The sequence below is a fragment of the Micropterus salmoides genome, unplaced genomic scaffold (genome assembly GCF_014851395.1).
Source record: "Micropterus salmoides isolate LMB-PRFRI ecotype aquatic unplaced genomic scaffold, ASM1485139v1 Ms_hic_scaffold_7, whole genome shotgun sequence".
Taxonomy (NCBI): domain Eukaryota; kingdom Metazoa; phylum Chordata; class Actinopteri; order Centrarchiformes; family Centrarchidae; genus Micropterus; species Micropterus salmoides.
In genome coordinates, this window is record NW_024044459.1 from 20,363,842 (window position 1) to 20,386,767 (window position 22,926).

General features: G+C 40.5%; 2 protein-coding genes across 2 annotated transcripts; one reads left to right on the forward strand and one right to left on the reverse strand.

The window, feature by feature from the left end:
• Positions 1–1,072: 1,072 nt before the first annotated feature.
• On the forward strand, positions 1,073–10,318 carry c7a (complement component 7a). The gene is made up of 18 exons (XM_038704217.1): positions 1,073–1,217; positions 1,435–1,496; positions 1,618–1,696; positions 1,915–2,056; positions 2,143–2,287; positions 2,383–2,521; positions 4,998–5,141; positions 5,259–5,502; positions 6,273–6,386; positions 6,490–6,659; positions 6,779–7,007; positions 7,900–8,071; positions 8,199–8,286; positions 8,830–8,962; positions 9,059–9,247; positions 9,446–9,545; positions 9,656–9,840; positions 9,930–10,318. Exons 1-18 carry the CDS (start codon positions 1,212–1,214, stop codon positions 10,112–10,114), a joined length of 2,526 nt encoding a protein of 841 aa, XP_038560145.1. The 5' UTR covers positions 1,073–1,211; the 3' UTR covers positions 10,115–10,318.
• A 2,575-nt stretch (positions 10,319–12,893) lies between these two features.
• rgs7bpa (regulator of G protein signaling 7 binding protein a) lies at positions 12,894–22,369 on the reverse strand. The gene is made up of 6 exons (XM_038704800.1): positions 21,427–22,369; positions 20,203–20,369; positions 15,174–15,304; positions 14,868–15,012; positions 14,119–14,189; positions 12,894–13,933 (listed from the first exon to the last, which is right to left on the reverse strand). The coding sequence occupies exons 1-6, from the start codon at positions 21,574–21,576 to the stop codon at positions 13,842–13,844; spliced, it is 756 nt and encodes a 251-aa protein (XP_038560728.1). The 5' UTR covers positions 21,577–22,369; the 3' UTR covers positions 12,894–13,841.
• Between the last annotated feature and the right edge of the window lie 557 nt (positions 22,370–22,926).

A 22,926-nucleotide genomic window follows, 5' to 3' on the forward strand; every position in this document is an offset into this window, starting at 1 on the left:
ATTGATCTAAACTAAACTCAGGGTCAACCTTTGGAAATGCCCCAATAGGTCCTATGTTATAAAGCAGGAAGCTTTTGGCAGTTTTCCTCAAAAGCATTATACATCTCCTGTACTTGTTTACTACATCGACAAATTTGGTCAGCCTTGAATCCCTTTTCAGCCATGACATAGAAATGGTTCTTAAATCTCTATTGCCCTCCAGTGTTTGCTCTACTGTATCACATGACAACACCTACAGTTGACCGTATGTTTTCATTTTGTGTCTCCTGTAGCAAGTCTCTCTCTGAGAGTTCAAAATGACAATAGTCATTAGACAAAACAAATGGTTAGTATGTGTCACCGTCATTGGAATGGTACATGACTAACTTTACAGAACTAAAATGTGGCACAACAATAATATGTGTAGTAACTCTCCAGCTAATGTCATTCTTTTGATGTGTTATGTGAGTTTGGGGAGGTAAATTATAGGCAGCTGAAAATGTCTGTAAAACCTGAGATTTCAGTTTGACAGTTTATTAACAGCAATTAAAAACTGGGGCGTGATTTTTATCAGCAAATGGAGTTTTCTCATTTGTCATGGAACTGTAGATGGTCAGATGTTGGCTTGAAAGTTAAACCATGACTGTTCAATCATGATGTTTTAGAAACAGTCCCCTCAGTTTTCTGCCAACATGGACGACAAGTATTGGAGGTGAATTCATTAATCATTAGTTTGATTATTTACATCTGAGCTTTTCCTACTGTGATATGTCTTGATAAATATCTTCTGTGGAAAAGATCCTAGATCCTAGATGTTCCACATGCATGATAGATAATTTTATTTGTGGCACACCTTAAGAGAACATGGCACTAATTAGTGTTATTAGTTTCATCTGTGCTTTTCCTGCTATGAAGTTTCGGGTGTGAGAAAGTTCTGTTAGTGTATAATAATATTTATTAATAACAGATGTGACAGTCATGAGGAGAATAGCAGACTCTCATCCAAAGAGAAATCTTTGCTTCAGTTTCAGAATGATCCTCTCCCCTCCTTTTTGGCAGGAGTTGCCTCAAAGATATTTTTTCTTATATGTGTCCACAGCGTACGCACGCACACACATTGTTTCCCTCAGGAGGTTCTATGGAATGTCCTTCCAAGAGTTTGACTCCCTAACAAGAAACAACAAGCGTCAAAGGCGATTCAAGACTCTTCTGTTTGCTGCTCTTCACTCGCCATGAAGGCAAGTAGATTTTACACTCAATAACAGGGAAATTACAAACAAATTTTTTTAGAATGTGTTGGTATGACTGATTCTATTATATTCTCTTCTCTTGTCCTCTCTTTTCACTTTTCTTTTGTCTTCTCTTCTTGTTTCTCTTCTGTTGTTCCCTTCCCTTCTCCTCTACTTTTGTCTTTTCTTCTTCTCTGCTTTCCTCTTGTCTTCTTCATTTCTTCAGAACACTACACAACTTGTTTTGGCAGTCTTGCCATGGCTGCTATCCCTGCTCACTCCCGAGGGGTAAATCTGTTTTTGCTTTACTGGTTTGACAATTAAAAGCACGCCATTATAAATGACACAAATACGCAATGATTATTTGGTTTCATTTGTTGAATAATTTGATCTAATTTTTATTTCCAAGGTTTTGTGACCAGAGAGTTCATTGCCAGTGGGGGCCTTATGGCGATTGGTCAGCGTGTGATGGCTGCACCAAATTACAGGTTAGAAGGATTCATTGATCATTAAACATATTTAATTTTGTTTGACTAGTGCACTTCTCTATTTAGACAATGATTATCATAACTTTAAGTAGACAGAAGTGGAAGTAAAAATGGTGAATTATTTTTCTTATTTATCTTTGTTCTTTAAAATTGATGAAAATACTTTTATATTTATTTGCTTGTACAATTTATTTTTGTAATATTGTGGTATTTAACAGACAAGAAGCCGAGCCATGGCTGTCTACTCTCAGTTTGGAGGGAACCCCTGCGATGGAAAGCGGTCAGAGACCAGGTCCTGTGAAACCACACAAGGCTGCCCTCTAGAGGATGGATGTGGAGACAGGTTTCGCTGTCGATCGGGTTAGAAATAAAACTCTGTTCACTCCCATAATCATACAGAAGTAAAGAACAGTCACTGAGCTTTCTGCCTGTTGCTTGTTCCTTAGGCAAGTGTGTCAGCCAAACTCTGGTGTGTAACGGAGATCAGGACTGTGAGGAAGATGGACTCGATGAAAGTGTCTGTGGCACTGAAAAATACATCATATGTACAGAAACAGCTTTACCACCCAACATTGATCTGCTAGGACTCGGGTAAGTTACAAGGCCTATTGATGTTTGTGCACCAATACAAGCATATAAGAAGGTATCATATGCTTACCAGTGGGACACTTTTATTGCATCTATAGGTTTGATGTGGTGTCAGAGAAGTGGAGGGCCAGTGTCATCAACACAAAGAGCTTTGGGGGCCAGTGTCGCACTGTCTTCAGCGGTGTCCACAACACTCTCTACAGACTGCCCCTTAGTACTCTCCAGTACAGCTTTATGGTTGGTCATCCTCAAAATGCCTTCATCTGCAATACTTCTCTTGGTCACTTAAATACTGTAAAAGGTACCATGTGGAGTATTTAAAAAAAATATTCATTGTAAACAGTTTTGTTTACTTTTAACATTTCTCAACATGATTAACATGTAACAATATTTTCTAACTCAGAAAACATTTCCATAGCTATCTTTAGTCTGTTGAATCCCGCATTGGCCACATCAACTTGCAGCCTTCTCCTTCTTTTGCTCTATTATTGTTGCATTCCTGCCATTTACACCACATTAACATCACCAAATGTTGACATGCATTACTGTCCTCTGCGGTCTGCTGAACTAAGCAAGCATTTTCTGCCATCTGCTATCTTTTTTGTTAAGATCTGGTTAATTTTTGGCAACTATGTAAGATTAAGTGAAGATTGTGGTTGAAACATTGCCGTCAATGAGAGAAACAAAGACAGGACTTGTCACTGGAGTTGCAATGTATTAAAGGATAATTTTGGTATTTTTAAAGCTGGGCACTATTTTCGCATATTTCGGCAGGTAGAAAAAGTTTTGGAATCTTGGCAGCAGATGGCTTCAGCCGGCACCCTTGAACCATGAATTCCTTTGGGGCAATTGTGCCTGTCAAAATTACATCCACAAAACATGCTTCTTTTTGCCACTGACAGGCTCAGGCTGTTATACCTCCTATGCAAGGTGTCTAACAACATCATGGAAAGGATCCCTACAAGTTACTCCTGGTGACACCCTTTGTTTTTCTGCTGGGATAAATGACCAAGTGAAGTACATTGCGGTGTAGTGTTTGTACTCCGTTTCCACCCATTTCCAAGGTCACTTAGTAAACAGGCCCATCTGTCATGATTCTGGGTTTTTTGGTGTTTGGATTTTGCTGTCATTATTTTGGTAACCCGTTCCTCGGCTATGTTGTCTTGTCTTTGCGTTGTGTGTTCCTTGTTTCATTTATTCATTCCTTCGGTTTGCTGTTTTACTTTGGTATTTTGCTCTCCTCTTTGGCCACTTTCCTTCCTGCTCTTTTGTTTTCCTGTGAGCTTGAATGCCTTACTTTTCCCTAATTGTTTTCACCTGAGCCTCATCAGTCACTCCCCTTTTGGTGTATATTAGTGAGTGTGTTTCTCCTTTTCAGTTGCAAATTTGTTAAACATGTTTCTGTGTTCTAGTGTTTGTTCTTCTATCCTGTGCATGTTTTTGGATTATTGACTTTAAAACATGCATTTTGGATTTGTTTGCTGATATTGGATTGATTTCACAGTTTTTGATCTCTGTCTGCCTAATCACCTCCATGTAAGTTTTCCCCCTATTGGAGTTTTGTTGATTAAATCTTAACTTAACTTACTTGCTCCACCTCTTTTGTCTGCAATTGGGTACAAACTCTTGATTTCCTGCTACACCTTTTGGCAGTCATTGCGATGCCATCTCCAATCCTCTCCTTCCCAGTATGGTCGTAGCTTACTTGGGCCCCCTCTAATTCATGTGGTGGTATCTTTTTTCCCCTTGACTGATGCAAGTCTGTAAACTTCCTTCATTCTGGAGACCCACTTTTCTTCATAGCCTCTTGGAAAAGTCTCTGCCCATGGTGTATCAATAGCAAGCTGGAACAACTCATCAGCAGAAAGGCAGAACAATCTCTTCTTAACAGTCCAAACCGTCTTCTTTCTCTCGTTGTCTGTCTGTCATTGCGAACACTCATCAGATGCACTCATCCCTCGTAATCCCTCGTTCTGGCGGCAGTCAGATGCCCTGGATTCTTGCAGGCCCTTGCTTTGATGATGGTCCACAGGTTCAGAGATCAATAAATTAATGATATTCTCCAACACCAGGTGTCGCCAATCCCAGATAAGCGCCCACAAATCTGTTACAGGTCTCAAACTGAGAACCCATCCCACTCATTCACTTTAGGATCACTTTTTGTAAAGGAAGTTAGATGACATGTTTACTTAAGAATGTTGTCAGTGATTTACACACTTCACAGTGCGAGCCAGACCTCCAGAGATGTTCTGGTGAATCCAATCACATTCTGATCGTAATGTGTCCTTCCAGCATTTATACTTTGCGTTAACAGGTGCTTTCCTAATTCAGACAAGATAAACAGATACAGATTGCATGTTTATTCCAGGTGTACAGAGGGTATAACAATGCTACTTCTCCCCATAGAGAGAGGATAATAATTACAAACTAAAAGAGGTAGCTTGTCGTCGTTCGTTTTAAGTGTTTTAACTAATGTTGATTGGTGAGGATAGTTTTGTGAGGAGTATGTAGGTCCTTTTGTGAATGCTGGAAAACTAGTTGTCAAGACATTACTCTACAGCAGTAGTGGTCAAAAACTTCGCAGGGTACCTTGAAGACTCAAGATCTCAGTTTAGTGTATTTTTTTTTACCACACATATATTCATTTCAGTTGATCAGTATTTTTCTTAATTATGTGAAATACCTGACATTGCTAACACTGTTTTGTTCTCAGGTTAAAGCTCAGAATGACTTCAGTGACGAGATGTACACCAGTAGTTGGCACTATGCAAAGGATACTGTCAACAGACAGACGGTGTCGGGGACCACGACAGGATATCGAAACTATGACCATCATGAGGCAACTGACAGGAGTCAGGTATGTAGGAACTTGAAATTTTGTCACGGTATATTTAACAGCAACTCTGTGACTTTTTGATAAGGAAAATCATACTATAAAATGTATCTTACTTAGTGATTAATTTACTCCTTGCAGACACAGAAGCTTCTGGTTTTAAAGAATGACATAGAAGTAGCGCAGTTCCAGAGCAACTCTCCTCAGTACCTTCCAATATCTGAGGAGTTGTGGAAGGCACTGGTCAAACTCCCCTCAGTCTACGACTACGCTGCCTACAGGAAGGTTTTGGAGAGGTTTGGAACACACTACTTGTCTGAGGGAACTCTTGGAGGCTCCTTGAAAATCGTCGGCAGGGTTGATATAGAAACTGAAAAATATATGTGTGAGTATTCATAAATCATCAACTTCATGGCAGGCCTAATTCAAAGAATAGTGTATCTACAGGCAGGCATTTTTAGGATGGAACAGGTTGGTAACAAAGTCCCTTTTACCTCACATTCATGGTGATTCACATCATTGTATTTCTTCTAATGGTGGCTGGTAATTTTTAGAAGCATTATTTATAACTACCAGGGGAGTTTGAGGGCTCTATCTCTACATCCTTCTTCTGCTGTTTGTCAATCAACACGATGTCTGGTTGGTTAGCCATCACCAGTTTGTCAGTCTGGATCTTGAAGTCCCACAGGATCTTAGCTCGGTCATTCTCAACTACCTTAGGAGGTGTCTCCATTTTGACTTTGGGACTTCCAGCCTATACTCATGTTCCTGTACACTGTGTCAGCTACCTGGTTATGGCGTTCCATGTACACTGTTCCTGCCTGCATCTTACACCCTGCTGTTATGTGCTGTACTGTCTCAGGGGCATCCTTGCACAGTCTGTATCTGGGGTCCTGCCCTGTGTGGTCTATTTATCTTGTACTGGGTGCCTGTTCTTGTGCCGCCATGATTAGTGCTTCTGTGCTTTCCTTTAGTCCAGCCTTTTCTAGCCACTGGTAGAATATCTTAATTATTTTGTATTAATGTTTCCTGATGCATTTACAAATGAAAAGCGCCTGAGACTTCTGTATTTTTTTTAAATTGTAAATTGTTTTTAAATGTAACATTCTGGCACTGACTTTTGTTTGTCTGTCGCTTTGACTTTCTGTTTTCTAGCTCTCGAAAGCTCACAGTATAATGAATGTGAAAGGACTAAACGCTGGGTTTTTATTTTCCCCATCACCCATGTGGACTGCAGGAGTGGTCAAGATAGAAAAACACTTTCCAGGGGTACAATTTTGATATTAATTCTACAAACATACCAGCCTATAAAAGCACTTTATTTTGAGAATCTTTCTGTTATCCATCATCTCTGCAAACCTTTTAAAAATAGGTTATACCAGGATAAATGAGAACAGAGTGGTTGTGGACGTGCAGGGAGGAGGCATCGAACATATAGCACCACTGGAGAACATGCAGGTCGCCGATCCAGACAAGAACTGGGAAATGTACTCAAACTGGGCAGAGTCTGTTCGATCATTTCCAAAGGTCATAAAACAAAAGGTGAAAGTAAAATAATCTCTTTAAACTTTGAAAGTGTAAACTTAATGCATTTTTAGTGTGTCATCTTATCAAATACATCCTTCATTTTGACTCTCTTAAATCAACTCTTGTTTCGGCAGCTGAGGCCACTGTCAGAGCTGGTGAAGGAGGTTCAGTGTGCCGGAGTGAAGAAGCTCTACCTTCGCAGGGCCATAGAACAGTACCTTTCTGAGAGCGACCCCTGCCACTGCCAGCCATGCAGAAACAATGGCATTGTTCTCATGGATGGAAGTGAATGCAAATGCATCTGTAAGCCTGGCACATCAGGACTGGCCTGTGAGCAGGGAACCGAAGCGGAGGGTCAGCCCGGTGGGTGTTGGGAGTCAGTTTGGTCTTCATGAAGATGGTTTGATATGATTAATTAAAGGAATAACTTAAGATTTGGCGAAATATACTTACTTGCTTTCTTGCTGAGAGTTAGATGAGAAGCAGAAAACCACTGCATGTCTGTACAGTAGCCTAAAAAACTACTGCCAGCACTGAGTTATCTTAGCATGTACACTGGAAACGGAGAAACGGCTAGCCTGGATCTGACCAAAGCTAAGAAATCCAAACAGCACCTCTTAAGCTCACTCATAAACATGTTATACAGAATTTTTTTTAATCCATACAAAACCGAAGAATAAAAATCACACATTGCAGTAACTTCCTTAGGTCAGGCAAAACCACAAATCTTTTTTTTTTTTTACACAACCATTGTTTTAAAGATTAAACAAAAAACAAATCACATGTTATTTAGAGATGTCAGTAGGTGGATTTTGGTACATTTAGACAGAGCCAGGATAGCTTTTTCTGTTTCCAGTTTATATGCAAAGCTAACAGGCTGTTGGCAGTAGCTTTATATTAAGGCTACAGAAATGAGAGTGGCATCAATTTTCAGATCTAACTCACAGCAACACACCCCCATGTTTCTTGGCTGGACACCAAGAGAAGCTGCCCAGATGCTGACTATGGCATTATATTGAACAGCCACATCTGAGAGTGATATTAATATCTCAGCATGAAAGCAAAGAGGCCCATTTCCCAAATGTCACACTATTCTTTTGAATTAACTAAAAACTGGTGATACACATATGTTTTTTTTTTCCTGTCATGTCTAAGTATATAATAAATGGTGTTAATTGGGTTTCCTTAAGTCACTTGTCTTGGTGGTGGGTGTATGCTCTAATAGTATTTTTGTCTTATGTTTTTGCTCATTAAGGAGTGATCCACGGCAGTTGGGCCTGCTGGTCAGCCTGGTCATCCTGCTCTGGGGGTCGAAGATCAAGAAGTCGTTCCTGCTCCAATCCCACACCTCAGAACGGAGGACAACACTGTATCGGAGAACCCACTGAGACAACTGACTGTGAAGACCATGACCTGAAATATTTAAAGTCAGAACAAAGTTTTTGCAGTATCAGTTTTTGTCACAGCCACTACCAGTCATTGCTATGACATTTCACACTGATTTCCATCAATCTACCATCATACAACATCCTATTTTTAACTGTTTTTCTATAGAACCATGGAGCCTCAGTGTTTTGACCAAACTCTGCCAGCAAGTCAGAAGTGTAGAACCCCGCCTGCTTTAATCAATGGCTATGTCCTGGTAAAGATGAAGCCAAACATTGTGGAACAAATTATTGCAAACATTTAATATTTGTATTGTCACACTAATTGCAAGATTTTCCAGTATTACCCAGAACGCCTGTTATTCCTCATATGATTGACTTTGTCTCCACATCAGTCAGCCTAATTTCCCAAAGAATACACACCCAGAGTTTGATATGGAGAAATTTGTATGTAATTTAAATGTAATTTGGTAAACCCAATAATGTGGCCTCAAAACTACATTTGAGACCCAACTTGGAAAAACAGGCACAAAATGTGGTAAATGTTTTTGTGTGTGCGTTCCATAGACAATCGATATTTACATTCAAAGCCTTAAAAAGGTATTTTGCATTATAGGGGCTATGAAATTAATCAATGTGTCTTCTGTAAAATGAAATGAGCTTGGCACAATGGCATTGGGTCACATTTGTTATTCATTTTTCAGTATTTCTAATTCCGTTCCTTTTTAGGAGGTTTCTGTACTAAGGCCAGAACTGAAAAATGGAACTTAAACACCTTTTTGTCACGACATGCTCCACAGGACCCAAAAGACATTTACCTCGTGGGTAGTAGGGTTGAGTACAGCTGCACTGAAGGTTACCATCTTACTGGTCACAGCTCCATAGAATGCACTGCTGGCCAAACCTGGTCTGGCCGCCCTGGACTGTGCACAGGTGAGTACCCTAAAACCAAAGATTTTAGAGAAACATTTACAATCTCAATGAATTACAGTGTGATTTTTGTTTTTTACTTGTTTTTTTTTCTCCCAGTCTCAAGGTGCCAGATTAACTCCTTCGCTGAGGATGTCATAGCCTCTCCTTTAAAGGTGGCCTATGACATAGGGGAGACAATCACCTTGTCCTGTCCAGCGGGTAGACACCTACTAGGAGAAGCAACGATCATGTGTGACCCCAGTCTACAATTTTCACCAGACCCAGCGGACATCAAATGCGGCCCAGGTAAACTTCAGGGTTCCTATAAATAATCTAACGGACAACATCAAACTGCAGTGTGACAAGATGTGACTGTAGTATATTGTGCCCTACTTTTCATTTAATCTCATGCTTTGCTTTTCTGTATGATATATTTTTATCATTGCATGCAAAGGGCATTAATCAGTTAGCATTGTGCAAGAATGATTTCTATGTATCCCACAGTCACCACGCAACAGGAACCCACCTCTATTTCGGTGCAGTGTAAACCGTGGGAGAAGTCTTCCAGAGGAAAATGTGTTTGCAAAATGCCTTTTGAGTGCAGGTATGTTAACTCTGCTAATCATCAGGGGTTTTTTCATGTGACTTTTTGTGATTCTCTCGTTGTTGTGGTTACTGTGTTTCCGCATGATTTGTGTTTTTTTTTGTCACCAGTTCGTCTTTGGAGATGTGCGCCACTAGTCCTGGGAGTAAAAAATCACTCCTTCTGAATGTGTGCAAAATGCACGCACTGCGGTGTATGGGGAAGAACCACGTGATAGCAGAAGACAGCACCTGCAGGTGGCCAGAGCGCAACACAACAGGCTGCACCAGTTGTCACATGTGGGAGACCTGTGACGGTAAGAACATCCAAGGTTACAAAAAATCCATAAACGTGCGGTATTTGCTATTTGTTGCGATCTTATTTGTTGCCACACTGTTCTTTCAGATCAAACCAACACGTGTCTCTGTAAGGATTCTGCAGATTGCTTGACCCCAGGATTAAATGTGTGTGTCCGCGTTGGGGGGAATGCGACTGCAGACATTCAGACCATGAGCGAGTGTGAAGCCGGGCTACAGAGATGTAAAGGAGAAAAGGTGTCAGTTGTCAGTATCCTGCCTTGCGTTTCCTGAGGATGCTGGAAGAGATTTTGACCTTATGACCTTCTGTCTCCCCCTTCTGTCTTTACACTAATCTTCTGTAACAATTTCCTCCATATTTTTCCAGTGAATTAGTATTAAGTGTCACTGCTTCAACACATTTTAAAACTACAATGTTATGCATGTTAAAAATATAATGTAAAACTGTATTAGGACAGTAAATAGCAAAACACCAGCCATGTTGAATTTCTTTTCATTTTTGTTCCTTTTCTGATGGTATAATATACTGAGAGGCCCCCAAAACACAATTACATATAGATGTAATTATAACAGAGGGATTGGTATCCACAGACAAAATATATGCAGTGTTGCCTTTCCATCTAGTGTTTTGTTGCTCTCTCAACATGTTACATACTGTTTGAGCTGCATGCATAGTTTACTCTAACGAAGGTCTGAGTTTAGAAGAAAATAGTTTCCTAAATGTCCCTCAAGATAATGTTTGAAAATCTGTGTTCTGGACTGATATGGTCTGTTTGAAAAGATGTCCTGTGCTTTCTAAACCAGACAGCGCTCAGCCTGCCAAGCAAACCCCTGCTGACAGCCTATTCCTGCCTCTGGCTCGCTGCCCTCTCACAGCGTGAGTGCATGTGTGGCTGAACATGCCTGTGAAACTGTTTGAAGATACCAGCTACTTAATGTCCCCTCATCACACCAAAATGTTTACTGTAGGCAGATGTGCTTCCCTCAGTTACACCATGTTGTACACAAAGGCTGGTGGGTGAGAGGAACATGCTTGACATGCTCTAGAGCTAGCACACGTTCGCACTCATGAAGTGGTTATACACACAAACTGACATGATTTTTGGGTGAGAGAATATTCAAGCATGTATGGGCAGGTTAGAGGTTATGAGCACTTAACCTCACTTATTCCAAAGAACTCAAAAAAAATGTACAGTTGGAAAAAAATATAGGGGGAAAAACAGCACAAATAAGGTACTGGGCCACCAAAAGCTGCCAGAACAGCTTCAATGCACCTTAGCGTAGATTATTCAAGTTTCTGGAACTTTACTTGGAGGGTTGAACACCATTATTTTAGAGAAAAATTTCCCTTTTGATAATGTTATGATGGTGGTGAAGTGCGCTACCTGACATACCCAAATAGCTGCTCAATAGAGTTGAGATTCATTGACAGCAAGGTCATAGTATATGACTCATGTCACTTTCACCAAACAAGATCAGTTGTCTCTTTTGATGTGTGTGTGTGTGTGTGTGTGTGTGTGTGTGTGTGGAAGTGCCTACATTCTCCTATAACTTATTCAGGGTTTCCTTTTAATTTGTAGTCCTGTGAAAGTTTTTTTGGTCAGTCAGTGGGAGATGGCTCTTAAGAGGCTAATATGCTTTTATTAACTCTTGTGTGTTGCTGTCCTATGAAAATCATTTATCTCCAAAAAAGAAAGCTCTAATTTCAAATTTGTGATGATGCATTTTTAGGTAGTTCAGCTGGTTTTTAAATGGTTTATTTAGTGTAGTATCCAATATTTGTGCATTTGACTCATAATAGTTCAAAATAGCACTGTAGCAGCAGGACAGAGGGTCAGTGACCTTCTACAGGGAGAGCAGTGATTGGTGGTTATGTAGGGACTGAACCCTTCTATAGAATTTGACCTCTAACCCCTTGTTTTGTTACCTCAGAATAGTATTGTACCCTTCTATGGGTTTGACCATTTATTTTGCAGACTCAAACCCCTCTATGGTACCTAACAGATACCTACACATATCCTATATAAGCTATGTTTGATGTACAGAGAGACAGAGTGGCCATCGGGCTGGGTCACTCTCCAAGCTGCTGCAGAGCTTGTAATTGATGCTGAAACTCCTTTGATTTTGTTTCCTCTCAACACATCATCGCAGCATTATTGTTCGGACACCACATTAGCTTAGGAAGTAGGGGAATTTTTTCAATCTATAAACTCTTTAATTTATCTGCAAAATTTCAGGGATACATGTTTTCCATTGGACAGTGAAAATATGCAGTATCTATGTTATGATTATTTAAAAAAAATTTTTTACATATAAAACTATATTAGTATATGTTCATCCATCCATTTTATAGTGCTATTGCGCTGTTGTGTGTGTGTGTGTGTGGGGGGGGGGGGGGGTCGTATCCCTGCATGCACTGGGCATGTCACCACTTTGTCAAAGGACACACATTCATTACATTCATTTAACTAACCTGCATGTCAAAATAATAATAAATAGTATACTACAAATGTCCAATTTTTGAGTTGATGAGGATTTATGAAGTTTCAGCCACTGATAACTGCTTGCTGAGGAAACTTTCATCCCAGCAGCAAAAGTAGGTGACCAGCTGGATCCTGTCTGGCGGTATAATCTTTCTCTTTCCCGCCTATTTCTCCAACTCTCAGAAAATATAAACAAAAGCTGCTTGTTATGGACTTTATAAAAGATTATCTGGATTTTCTCTCTCTCCCCTTCTGTATCTCCATGTATGTTTGTCCCCCCCCAACCCTCCCAGATAGAAGTGTTTACTCTACAAACAGGTTTAACAGTGGGACAATCCATAGCAGACCAGAAAAAGTACCAAAATAGCATACAGTAAATGTTGGGATGTTTCTTTCAAAAATATGAATTTATCAATCACTTAAAGAGCAATCAATCCATTCAATTAATTCAGTTTTACAGTTGGATTTGTACCAGATCCCAGACCACCCAAACGAATATCTCTTTTGATAGTTTGTCTCCGCCAAGTGGACATTTCAGTGGATTACATGCATGAAAATGACAGAGTAGCTTTTTCGTTTCAATAACAAAAGTTTTATTAACAATGTAAAATGACCTATATCAGCTTTGACTACTGTACCTTTACCATGCCCTAAACATTGACCCCTCTCATTAATTAACAAGACCCACACCCTCTGTCTGCAATGACAGATACCCTTCCTGCTCATACCAACTAACAGATTATTTGCTAACCAACTCCAACTTTGAAAAGAATTCAGAGCGCATTGCGTAAAGATTATGTGTATATACAATTCTAATGTCTCAATTTATAGATAGATATTGTGTGCAAAGAAGTTTTATTTTTTGAGTATTGTATCATATATTTCCATTTTGAAGTTGGAAAGTTAAAGTTGGGTACAGGTTCTTGGTTTATGGAAGACTAAATTAAGTACATTAAGAAGGAAAAACAGCAAGAAACAAAAAACAGAGACTGTAATACACAACAAACTTACTCTGCACAAACCTGTCATCTCCGCTTAGACAAATGTATAACTTTGCCTTTGCAAGTGCCATCCTCAGATATTTGGATGGCGTCTATTAATAAGTTATCACATTATTTCTGACAAAAACGGACAATTAAATTCCCTTTTGTAACATGAATCCTTATTTCATTCACTCAGGTTCGTGGAAGTAATTGAACATTGACATTATTTCAAAGGACCTCTCATTCTCTTTTACATTGGACAAGCAGATATCTGACTTCAGTTACCAAAAAAAGGGAAAGTTTGTTGCAAAATATCTTAAAATATATGTTCATGACTTTTGTTTTCATCACATTGCAGTTACAATTCTCATTTGTATTACAAAATAAAATTATAAAATGGGCAGCCTTTAAAAAAAAGAGAAAGAGACAATTTATTTGAAAATGGCAGTAATAGATTGGTGGGAGACACAAGTGGTGAAGGACAGTGGGTAATGATGTCTTTGTTGCCGCCTCCTACCCACGAAGGTGGGGCCCTTAGCTGGTTACCAGGCAACAAAGCCCAAAGAACCGCCTCTTCCTCTGTCGGACCAGTGGGTAGGGAGTCAGGTTCAGCAAACTGCTGTCATCTGGGCACAAGAACACATGCAGACCACTGCCAAGTCAGACATTTTTGCCAATTTTAGCTATGACACAGTGTTTTTTCCAAGCCAACGAATCTTCTATACTTCTTGACTATAAAAAAGCTCCATCGGGTTGATGTGTGTGTGTGTAAGAGGGTGAAGGTAAAGAAAGTGTTCAGTTTCGATCTTACCTTGGTTCTTCAATGGTAAAGGCATTGTCTCCCTGAGTTTACTGAGAAGATTCTTCATCTCCCTCATATCCCTGCAGTAACACAAATAAGGGCTTTTATGTAGTTTATCTTTAGCATCTATTGCTCTTGCATTACACTCAAGCAAATAAATTTTTGCCATGTCATCTAAAAATATATCTTAAAATATACTGTAACTTAAAGCATGGTACTCTCTGTGACTACTAGATACCGTCTCAAGTAAAAACTGGATGTTGTAAAATTTTAATATGTGATTCTGTCATTTTATAAAATGTCTCAATTATCAAATATTCACGGGCATTACACTACATTAAATTTTTGTCTGCTCTGCCAAGTACAGTAATTAGATAGGCGTATAATATAGGATGGCATAGCTCTTTGTAACAGAAATATCTGGTCGTTTTCAGAGGCATGTCATTTAGTTTTCATAGGATGTCCTACTTGGGAGAAAAAGGGGATTTTCCTCAATGCACATACTGTCATGTCAATGGTCAACTATTACATTATTAGTGAGGTTGAAAAAAGGAAAATTGGCTACATTTTAAGTGTCATTGTAATGTGACAAAAACTGAGAAAAATACTTGCTCTTGCATACTTTGCATTGTTTCCTAACTCATGTGCTTTGACTAACAAAGATGAACAATTGTACAATTATTGACAACTAAATAAACAGAGAGAGAGCGAGAGAGAAGGACACAACATACATCACAACATAATTTTTGTCTACTTACCTTTCAATGTTTTCTATGTCATTGGCCACCAGCCAGTAGAGCTGAGGACAGTCAGTGGGGGAGGAAGAGGTGTCCTCCAGGATGGGGATGTCTGAGCTCTCTTCAGTCTTACTGTCGACCCCGTGAGGGCTGCAGTAATCCTTACCTGAAGAACACAGAGAGAAGCTAGCCTTAAACATGTCGTAGAAAGCTGTCATTGATAATTACATCTGTGCATATCATCTTCAAAACATGTTTTACATATACTAGCACATGTGTCTACATAAAAGTTAAACGCTATGCCATGAGGCTTGTTTGTGCATTAACCTTTCCTGTGGAGCTGCAGGGAGCCCAGTAAGCAGACGGATTTAAGCATCTCAGTGATGTACATCTCCAGACAGCACTGCAGCTGAATGAAGAGCCTACAGATCTCAGGGTGGATCTCCCCGTCTTCTGGCCTGAAATGACATATAGTTTGAACACAGCAAGGTTATTGGCTAGTTGGAAATTGAGAAACTCTGCATACAATGACAAACTTTATGGATACAAATTAAAATTATAGTCCTGTTATGGAAAAAGGTTTAACTTTTTTGTTGCAAATAAAGGGGAAAATTCATAGATGTCAATCTATCAACTATATTTGTCTCGTGCTACAGTCACAGTAACTGTAAAAATCACTATCAGCTCTTTAGTCTAGTTGATCAAGTCTCCAATTTCCTTCAGGTAGGCCTTTTCACTGTTGTCTGTGATCAGGCCCACCACAGTCGTCAGCAAACTTGATGAGGGTGTTGGAGTCGAAATTGGCTTAACAGTCGTATGTGTACACGGAGTAAAGCAGGGCTCAAAACACAGCACTGGCGTGCTCCAGTGTTAAGAATTAGGGTGGAACAGGTGTGTCCGCCCACCTTCACCACCTGGGTTCTGCCCGCCAGGAAGTCAAGGATCAATGAACAGCAATCTCACATGGATCCCTTTCTTGTCCAGGTGAGATAGGATGGTGTAGATGACATGTGCCATGGTGTCTTCTGTTGATTGATTGGGATGGTAGACAAAAGGAGCCGGTGTAATCTTTGACCACAAAGCACTTCGTGATTATGAAAGTGAGTGCCACTGGGCGGTAGTCATTCGGGCAAGGAGGTCTTGTTTTCATGTTTGACGACCCGCCCACTGATACCGTCTGGTCCTGCTGCTTTCTTGATGTTCACATGCTTGAAAGCCCTCCTGACGTCATGCTCAGAAAAGGTGATAGGTGTGAGAGGTGCACACACCCATCCATTAACCACTGAATCAGCTGTTTTTACTTGTTGGCTGGCGATGGCCAAAAATCTCCATGTCTCTGTGTACAGTTTAATGGAAGTTGACGGATGAGTCTAGCCTCATTGAGCTCAGTACTTGATGTATATGGGCTATCCTTAACCCTAAGAATGAATGAATGAATGAAATTTTATTATTGTGCCATGTGTATAGTTACGCCAGCCTGCATGGGCTTACAAGACACCTAAAATTAATATACAAAAAATTTATATACAAGATAGCCAGGTCCAGAGTGCCTTCTTTTCCAAGCCTTTGAAACAAAGTTTGCAAACTTAAATACATCATAGTTAAAAAGGCGTACTAGGTTTTGGTCATCAGCATACCAAAATATTTCAGGGATTTGTCATAAAATCCCAACTCTCAGCTGTGCAACCAAGGATCCCTGACTTCTAGATAAACGAGATGTAACATATAGTTTCGGACTAAAGTTCTGTTTGATATGCATGTATGTCCTTAACTGTGCCTTAAATAAAACCTTTTCAAACCATTTTTCTTCAAATTTCAATAACAGCTTATGTTTAAGCGAGTTAACATCCCAACTTAAATTATTCCTTTTGATATACAACATATCCACCTCCTCAAAAACAGAATAAATCTCCTTTACCCATGGAGACCTGTGAGCCTTGGTTGCAGCTCCACTCAAAAGACTGAGATCAATGTCCAGCATACAACTTCTAAAACTGCATGCAGTGATGTAAAAAAGGCAAAAAGCAAGACACTGTCCCAATCTGGTTAACCCCAAAAAAGCCCCTTTATATTTGTAATATTATTACTCGTCAAAGCTAAGCTTTGGGAAGGGAAAGGTACAGGACAGGACAAGGAGACTGAGACAAAAAGAAATAGAGAAGTTGATGGAGATGAGAGAGGAAGATCAGGTACTGCCCACTGTGCCCAGGACAGGATTAGCATTATGTCCCTGTGCTGTTCAACATAAATAAAAACGTGTTATCTCTGAGATTTGTATGTTCTTTGGTAATTACAGTGGAACCTATAGCAACAACACAAAAACATTGCATAATTATTGTGTAATTAAATAGTATTACTGTATAAAAGGTCTATGTACAGATTGAGACTTGTAGAGAGATTTCTAGAACTCAAACACAAGGATCAAATAAAGAAGCTGTATATAATTTGACTTATTATTAAGTTATTTATTATTTTTCATACACTTTGGCGAGAGACAAGTGAGGAAGAGGAAGGGACTGGTAGTGAATGCAGAGGGTGAGAGAGAAAGACAGTGTGAATTTCCCTTTACTTGAGCACTTCAATCAAACATCGTCAATTTTCATTTTTAGAAGTTTCGCGATCATTTTAGTCTCTTCTGTATTTCCAGATTGTAGTATGGGTCATTCATTGCAACATTTAACTGGATTCTCATGCTACTGTGCAGTATGTGAAGAATAAGAGATAATAAGACATCCAACATTTGTACAATCTTCACACATTTCAATTGTCTCTAACATTCTTTTATTTTGAATATTTCACATTTTAACAAATTAAAAAGAACATCCCTGGTAAAAAAAAAAAAAAAAAGAGGACTAAGAGTTTTGCCTGCTTGTGATTATGTGCTTAAATCAATATGATCAATAACCTGGAGCACTAACGAACCAGGTGGTATCGATCATCTTGACCGCAGAGGTTAAACAGCTGGGATTCCCTACCAGTCAGTCAAACTGAAGGAGCCTCTCAGATGAGAGGTGAAACTTCTTTGAGTACCTTCAACCAGTTAGTCCAGTTGCCCTTGATTTTAACCTTCCTAGGACAAACTGTGGAGTTTGCATTAATGATGAGTTGACTGGCACCATCTGCAGTCAGACAGTCAAAATTGCTACGGACTGGATTTTGTTTGATTGTGTTAGCAGCGTCTCCATATTTTTTGTTAGTTTAACAGTCTGAGAAGTTGTGTTCAAACATGTCATGTGGGTACTTTTTTATTTTATTTATCCGGAGCTGATCACTAGCTTTTATGAGACACCACAATACCTTCACAACCAATCTGGTGTTCAAGGGGAAACTACAGCAGGTGATATTCATTGGGTGTTATTTCACATGGGAAACTGACAGCAATGAAAGGCGTGAAACTTGCACCTGGTACAAATAATTCTCACACATGCTGATCATGCTGTTGCGTTCCCCTCTTCCAACTGCAAGCTTCTCCTTCCCATCCTTTTTTTGTCACAGTGCTGCCTTCTACAGCACTGTTGCTAAAGCACAGCTGTCATCAGTGCTGTCCTGCTTATCAGCTTTCCTCTAGCACATCGGAGAGGCCCGCATCAGTCAAACCATTCAGACACACTGGCTTTATTTGATTAAAGGGGAATGACCTGTGCTGGCTAATTTAAGCTGTGTCTCTAGTAGTGGAGACGGACATTGAAACAGCCTGGAGAGCAGGGGGTTATAAGTATGTGCTGGTGATGATTATGACAATGGTTTGATGCTGTTATCAGTGGGAACTTAGAGTCTGCTGCACCATCTTTATGTCTATAGCAGCAGCAGCAGCAGTACATTTATGCACAGCACTATGGATAGTACTTGTTGTCTTGGAGAGACAAGTTTAACTGTATCTAGCGGTATAGTTACGTGCCATATATTGGCAAATAATAGTTCTGCACTGTAAACTGCACTGTTCATCCAATTATTTATATAAGATGTTCTTAAAGCCTTGTAATAAACAGATACCCCTGTTCAATGGATGTTGTATGATTCATGCCTGCGCATGACAGAAAACAAGCAGCAGACCCGTTCACTTGCTAACCGTGTGAGTGTGTCACGCACATGTGGTACAAAGCCTCCATACATTAAATAGATAGAGGCAGTCATGCATGTAACAGACAGTGAAATATGCGCAGTCTTAAATCACTGTAAGATAAAGCAAGTGGATTTATTATTGAGCCAGGAAATAGGTTACATAACAGAAGAGAGCACATTTCAAACATTCAATGATTTCACCTGGTCTTCAACACATGGGCTATAGTAAATCTGATGCTGTTATTGTTGCAACAGTGCCCGAGCTTTGGCAAGCAGCTAGCACTGCAGACATCCTCCAAACCTCTCTCACCACTGGCTTCAGTCAGTCCAATTGTTATTTAAGTAAGTTTCAGGGTGCCAAGTCAGCTGGCACCTCAGCCTCACCGAGGACCTTCAAATCCCAAGCCTCACTTTGCCCTTCTTCCACATGGCACCAATGTGGAGTAGATGTGCTCAATGGAGGGTGCAGGCCAGGTCTACAGACATGTCAGGCTTCTATCATAGCTGCCCCTCCTCCGCCATCGTAAACAAAAACATCTACCATAAATAAGCCAACAATATATTTTAGCATGAAAACATTCTCTAATTCAGCAAACTGTAAAACAACTTCTACCCCAATCACTTTGCATCAACTGTTTCATTATGGCATCATTTGATTTTGATATAGAAAAAAACCCAGATTCACGTTAACATTCTGCACTTTATAAAACAATAACATCCATTGTTTAAAGGAAACTCATATCCAAATGTTCAAATGATCATAACTGACACACACACACACACACACAAAGGGCCACTCTCACAATGCATTAAAAGCAACAATGCAAAAGTCATTGGCTCCACATTATTGATACTATTATCTCAGATATTCATCCTGTGGATGCATCCCACTTTATGCATTAACGTTTTAGGCCTAGCTAATGGGAAGGGGTCATTTACAGTATGTTGTTGTGATTGCTTCCTGGTGAAGCTGTCCCGCCGGCAATTAAGAGACATCATGGTTTTGAAAAAGCTGATCTCATGTTCTGTTTTCCCCAAAACTCACTAGCTTCACACTAATGCAGCAGACACTTGGATGATTTCTTTGAAGTGCAGAGGAGTAGGCTTAAGTGTCTTACATGTGCCTAAAAATGGGGATGCTTATGCAAATAAGAGATGGTAAAATTAGCTACTTTACAACTTTAGGCGCAGCAGTGTTGCAGAGCAACCCCATTTGGTGCGGTTTACACTGTCAGAGCCACGGACCGCCAGGCACCCATGTTCAGCACCACGGACAGCGTCTGTGCCAACTCACCCCGATATCAACGAGAGACTGTGGTGTGCCGCCCTCGCCATTTCGCAGCCTTTAGTTCGGGTCTTCAGCATTTCAGCCCTTAAAGAAGGACAGTCCACAGTGATTTCGCCAATGGAGATGACCAGCTCACGGTACAGAGCCACAAGTGTATTGAATTCTTGGACGATCTGTGTGACAATGAGATGATAAAAAATACATTAAAATAAGTTATTCCCCGAATGACCTTGTCAAGTGAGCACCACACAAATATCAACAAAGACGTTTTGCTTGAATGTGGCTTCCTGCTCTGTTCATTTCAGTAGACTTGCCTTTTCCCTTGGCCTTCAACATGAAAACGTGTCGAGGAAGAAGGAAATGCTGAGCAGCAGTATATCCAGCCATACTAGCCTATTCATTTGGGGAAACTACAGCAGGTACAGGTTTTTTTCTTTACTTTTTTCCACACTAGGGACAAATAATCTGCCAATGCAGGTGCATGGCGGTGTGCTACAATACAGATTGTATTTAAAAAATTGCAACCTTGCATATATGCAGCCACAAAAGCCCATTCATCTCTGAGAGAAACATGTGATTAAGCAAAAAAGTGAAGCAATGCCATTGAAATAGTCCGCAAAGTCAGAGTGCATGGTGAATAAATAGATTTTTTTTGTACTGACGGGGTCCCATTATGCTAAGTTTGGTTATTTGCACAACCTCAGAGCTTGAGATTTGGTGCACAAATAATAATTTTGTGCAACTCCTGCATAGCATCCTGCTGCACTCCTGTATGCGAACATCGAGGCTCCATGACGCTCACTGGTTTATGAAAGGGTGAAGCAGGACTATACATGATCATTCCTGCCAGCATCTGTCAAAACACGGGACCTAGGCTATGCGCCACGATCACGAACACCTTAGTGGATAATCTTCCAATTCAGGCAATTTTGAAATTAGCCTAAATCACAAGCAGCTTCACCAGCAGCTTTCCACACTCCAAATGCAAATCACACAGTCAATCTGCACGCCGAGATGATCTGTTTGGCTTCACTGCCGACAAAGCAATGCAAATGCATATAGCTATTTTTAGACTCCCAGACCGGTCCTTTTTTTGCAGCTATTAACAGCTGTCGCCGGTGCATCCTGCATGCACGGGTTAGTCGATCGTCCTAGAACAAAGAAAGGTTGGGATAATAACACACTCTTTATAAGAGGCACCATGCAGGCATTGACGTGTCGCAAACCTACCATTCTGCAGTCGGCCACGGCGCGCTGGGCTTTGCGGGTACTTTCGGTGCTCTCCCTCCTCTGTGGGTCTCGGGGAGGAGGCTTGCCAATCTGGAAGATGTTCCCGGCAGATCTGGGGCGGTTTTTGCGCCCATTCGATGCAGAACTCATGCATACACATCCACAAATAAAACAACCCTAATACAGAACGGTTTTGTCTTATTCTCCCCGCCAAACTCCACCACTTTATCTCTTCCTGTCTCACCACTCTGCACCTTACTGTTCACCTTATTCTCTCCTGCTTTTACGCTCAATTCACCTTCGCCAACTATTGTCAAGGCTGAACCTCGATTATTGTTATTGCTCGGTCTACCTCTCACGTTCCTCCCCTCTAGTGTGGGAGATGGACCAAATGTTTTCCCAGACGAGCCTCAGAGTGCAGGAAAAGTACCGGATGAGCGCCTGCGACTCCTCTCCGCATTGCCTTGACTGCGACGGGGCGCAAGTCACCTTCACTCCAGAAGCACACGGTTCACAGTGAAGACTTTACACCCGATCTGGAGTCCAGCTAGCTGAGGTGTCTTCTCTGACGCACAGATGTCGGAAGGAGACGATCGTATTCACGGATATTCTCCAGATGCAACCATTTTTTATGATTGCGCGTTTCCATTAAGCACCAATAAGACGGACGATAACGATATTTTCTTAACTGCACAACCTCCTTATAGAAACGAAATAATGCTGCCAATGTCCCTGCTGACAATTTCCTAGCGCACAGGTGACACTTTAAGCCTCTGTGCCGGAGAAGACATGAACCTTCAGGAAAAACTTAATTCCCGATCTCGCGGTCTCAGTTCGTCTCCCAGTGGCTGTTTCTTCGAGTCTTTCGAGCTCGTCGGGCGGGCCTATCTCTAACCTTGGAGAGACAGTAGAAGGCGAGCAGTTGCTACAGGCCTGACGTGGCTCTGTGGTTGGCAACACTGCGCACCCAAAGGACGGGAATACTAATAGGGCCCATCAAGTCAGACCCCCGCCCTGAGCTCTATGAGCTCCTAAACGTGTAAAATTCAGGCTGCTGGCCACTTTGCCTCCAGTAAGGAAGTAGGCCACTATAAAATTAATTTAACATTCTTGTTAAGACTTAATGTGGGCCAATTTAAACTTTAGATTGAAAAACCACTTTAAATAGACCATATTGTACAAATGGCAAAGGTATAATATGTATGTGCAGGCCCATTTAATTAGGACTAAAGTGTGTTTTTTCTTTTTGTTGTTTTGTAAATCACTATCTCTACAGTAACATTAATATCTTGATATCTTGAATATGATCTTCTTAGTCACACAGTGTGGTTTAGTGTTACTTTATCCGAGTTCACAGCAACCTAAATATAGTTTAGGTTGTTCATGAGTGTTTATATGTGTTTTGGAATAGGCTTAAAAATCTCATGCAGCTTGGAGCTTGTATTACTTTTTCCTTTCCAAAGGTAATCTTACCTGCAAAAAACTTATGGTATATACTTC

Bases quoted from the DNA above. Each gene is read 5' to 3' on its own strand.
- c7a (XM_038704217.1), top strand. The intron at 5,142-5,258 runs GTATGTAGGAAC...TACTCCTTGCAG, and splicing joins AGGCAACTGACAGGAGTCAG to ACACAGAAGCTTCTGGTTTT. The intron at 9,546-9,655 runs GTATGTTAACTC...TTTTGTCACCAG, and splicing joins AAAATGCCTTTTGAGTGCAG to TTCGTCTTTGGAGATGTGCG.
- rgs7bpa (XM_038704800.1), bottom strand. From the start codon at position 21,576: ATGAGTTCTGCATCGAATGGGCGCAAAAACCGCCCCAGATCTGCCGGG. The intron at 15,305-20,202 runs GTGAGTTGGCAC...ATGTCATTTCAG, and splicing joins AGTCTCTCGTTGATATCGGG to GCCAGAAGACGGGGAGATCC. The intron at 14,190-14,867 runs GTAAGTAGACAA...GTGTTACTGCAG, and splicing joins GACATAGAAAACATTGAAAG to GGATATGAGGGAGATGAAGA.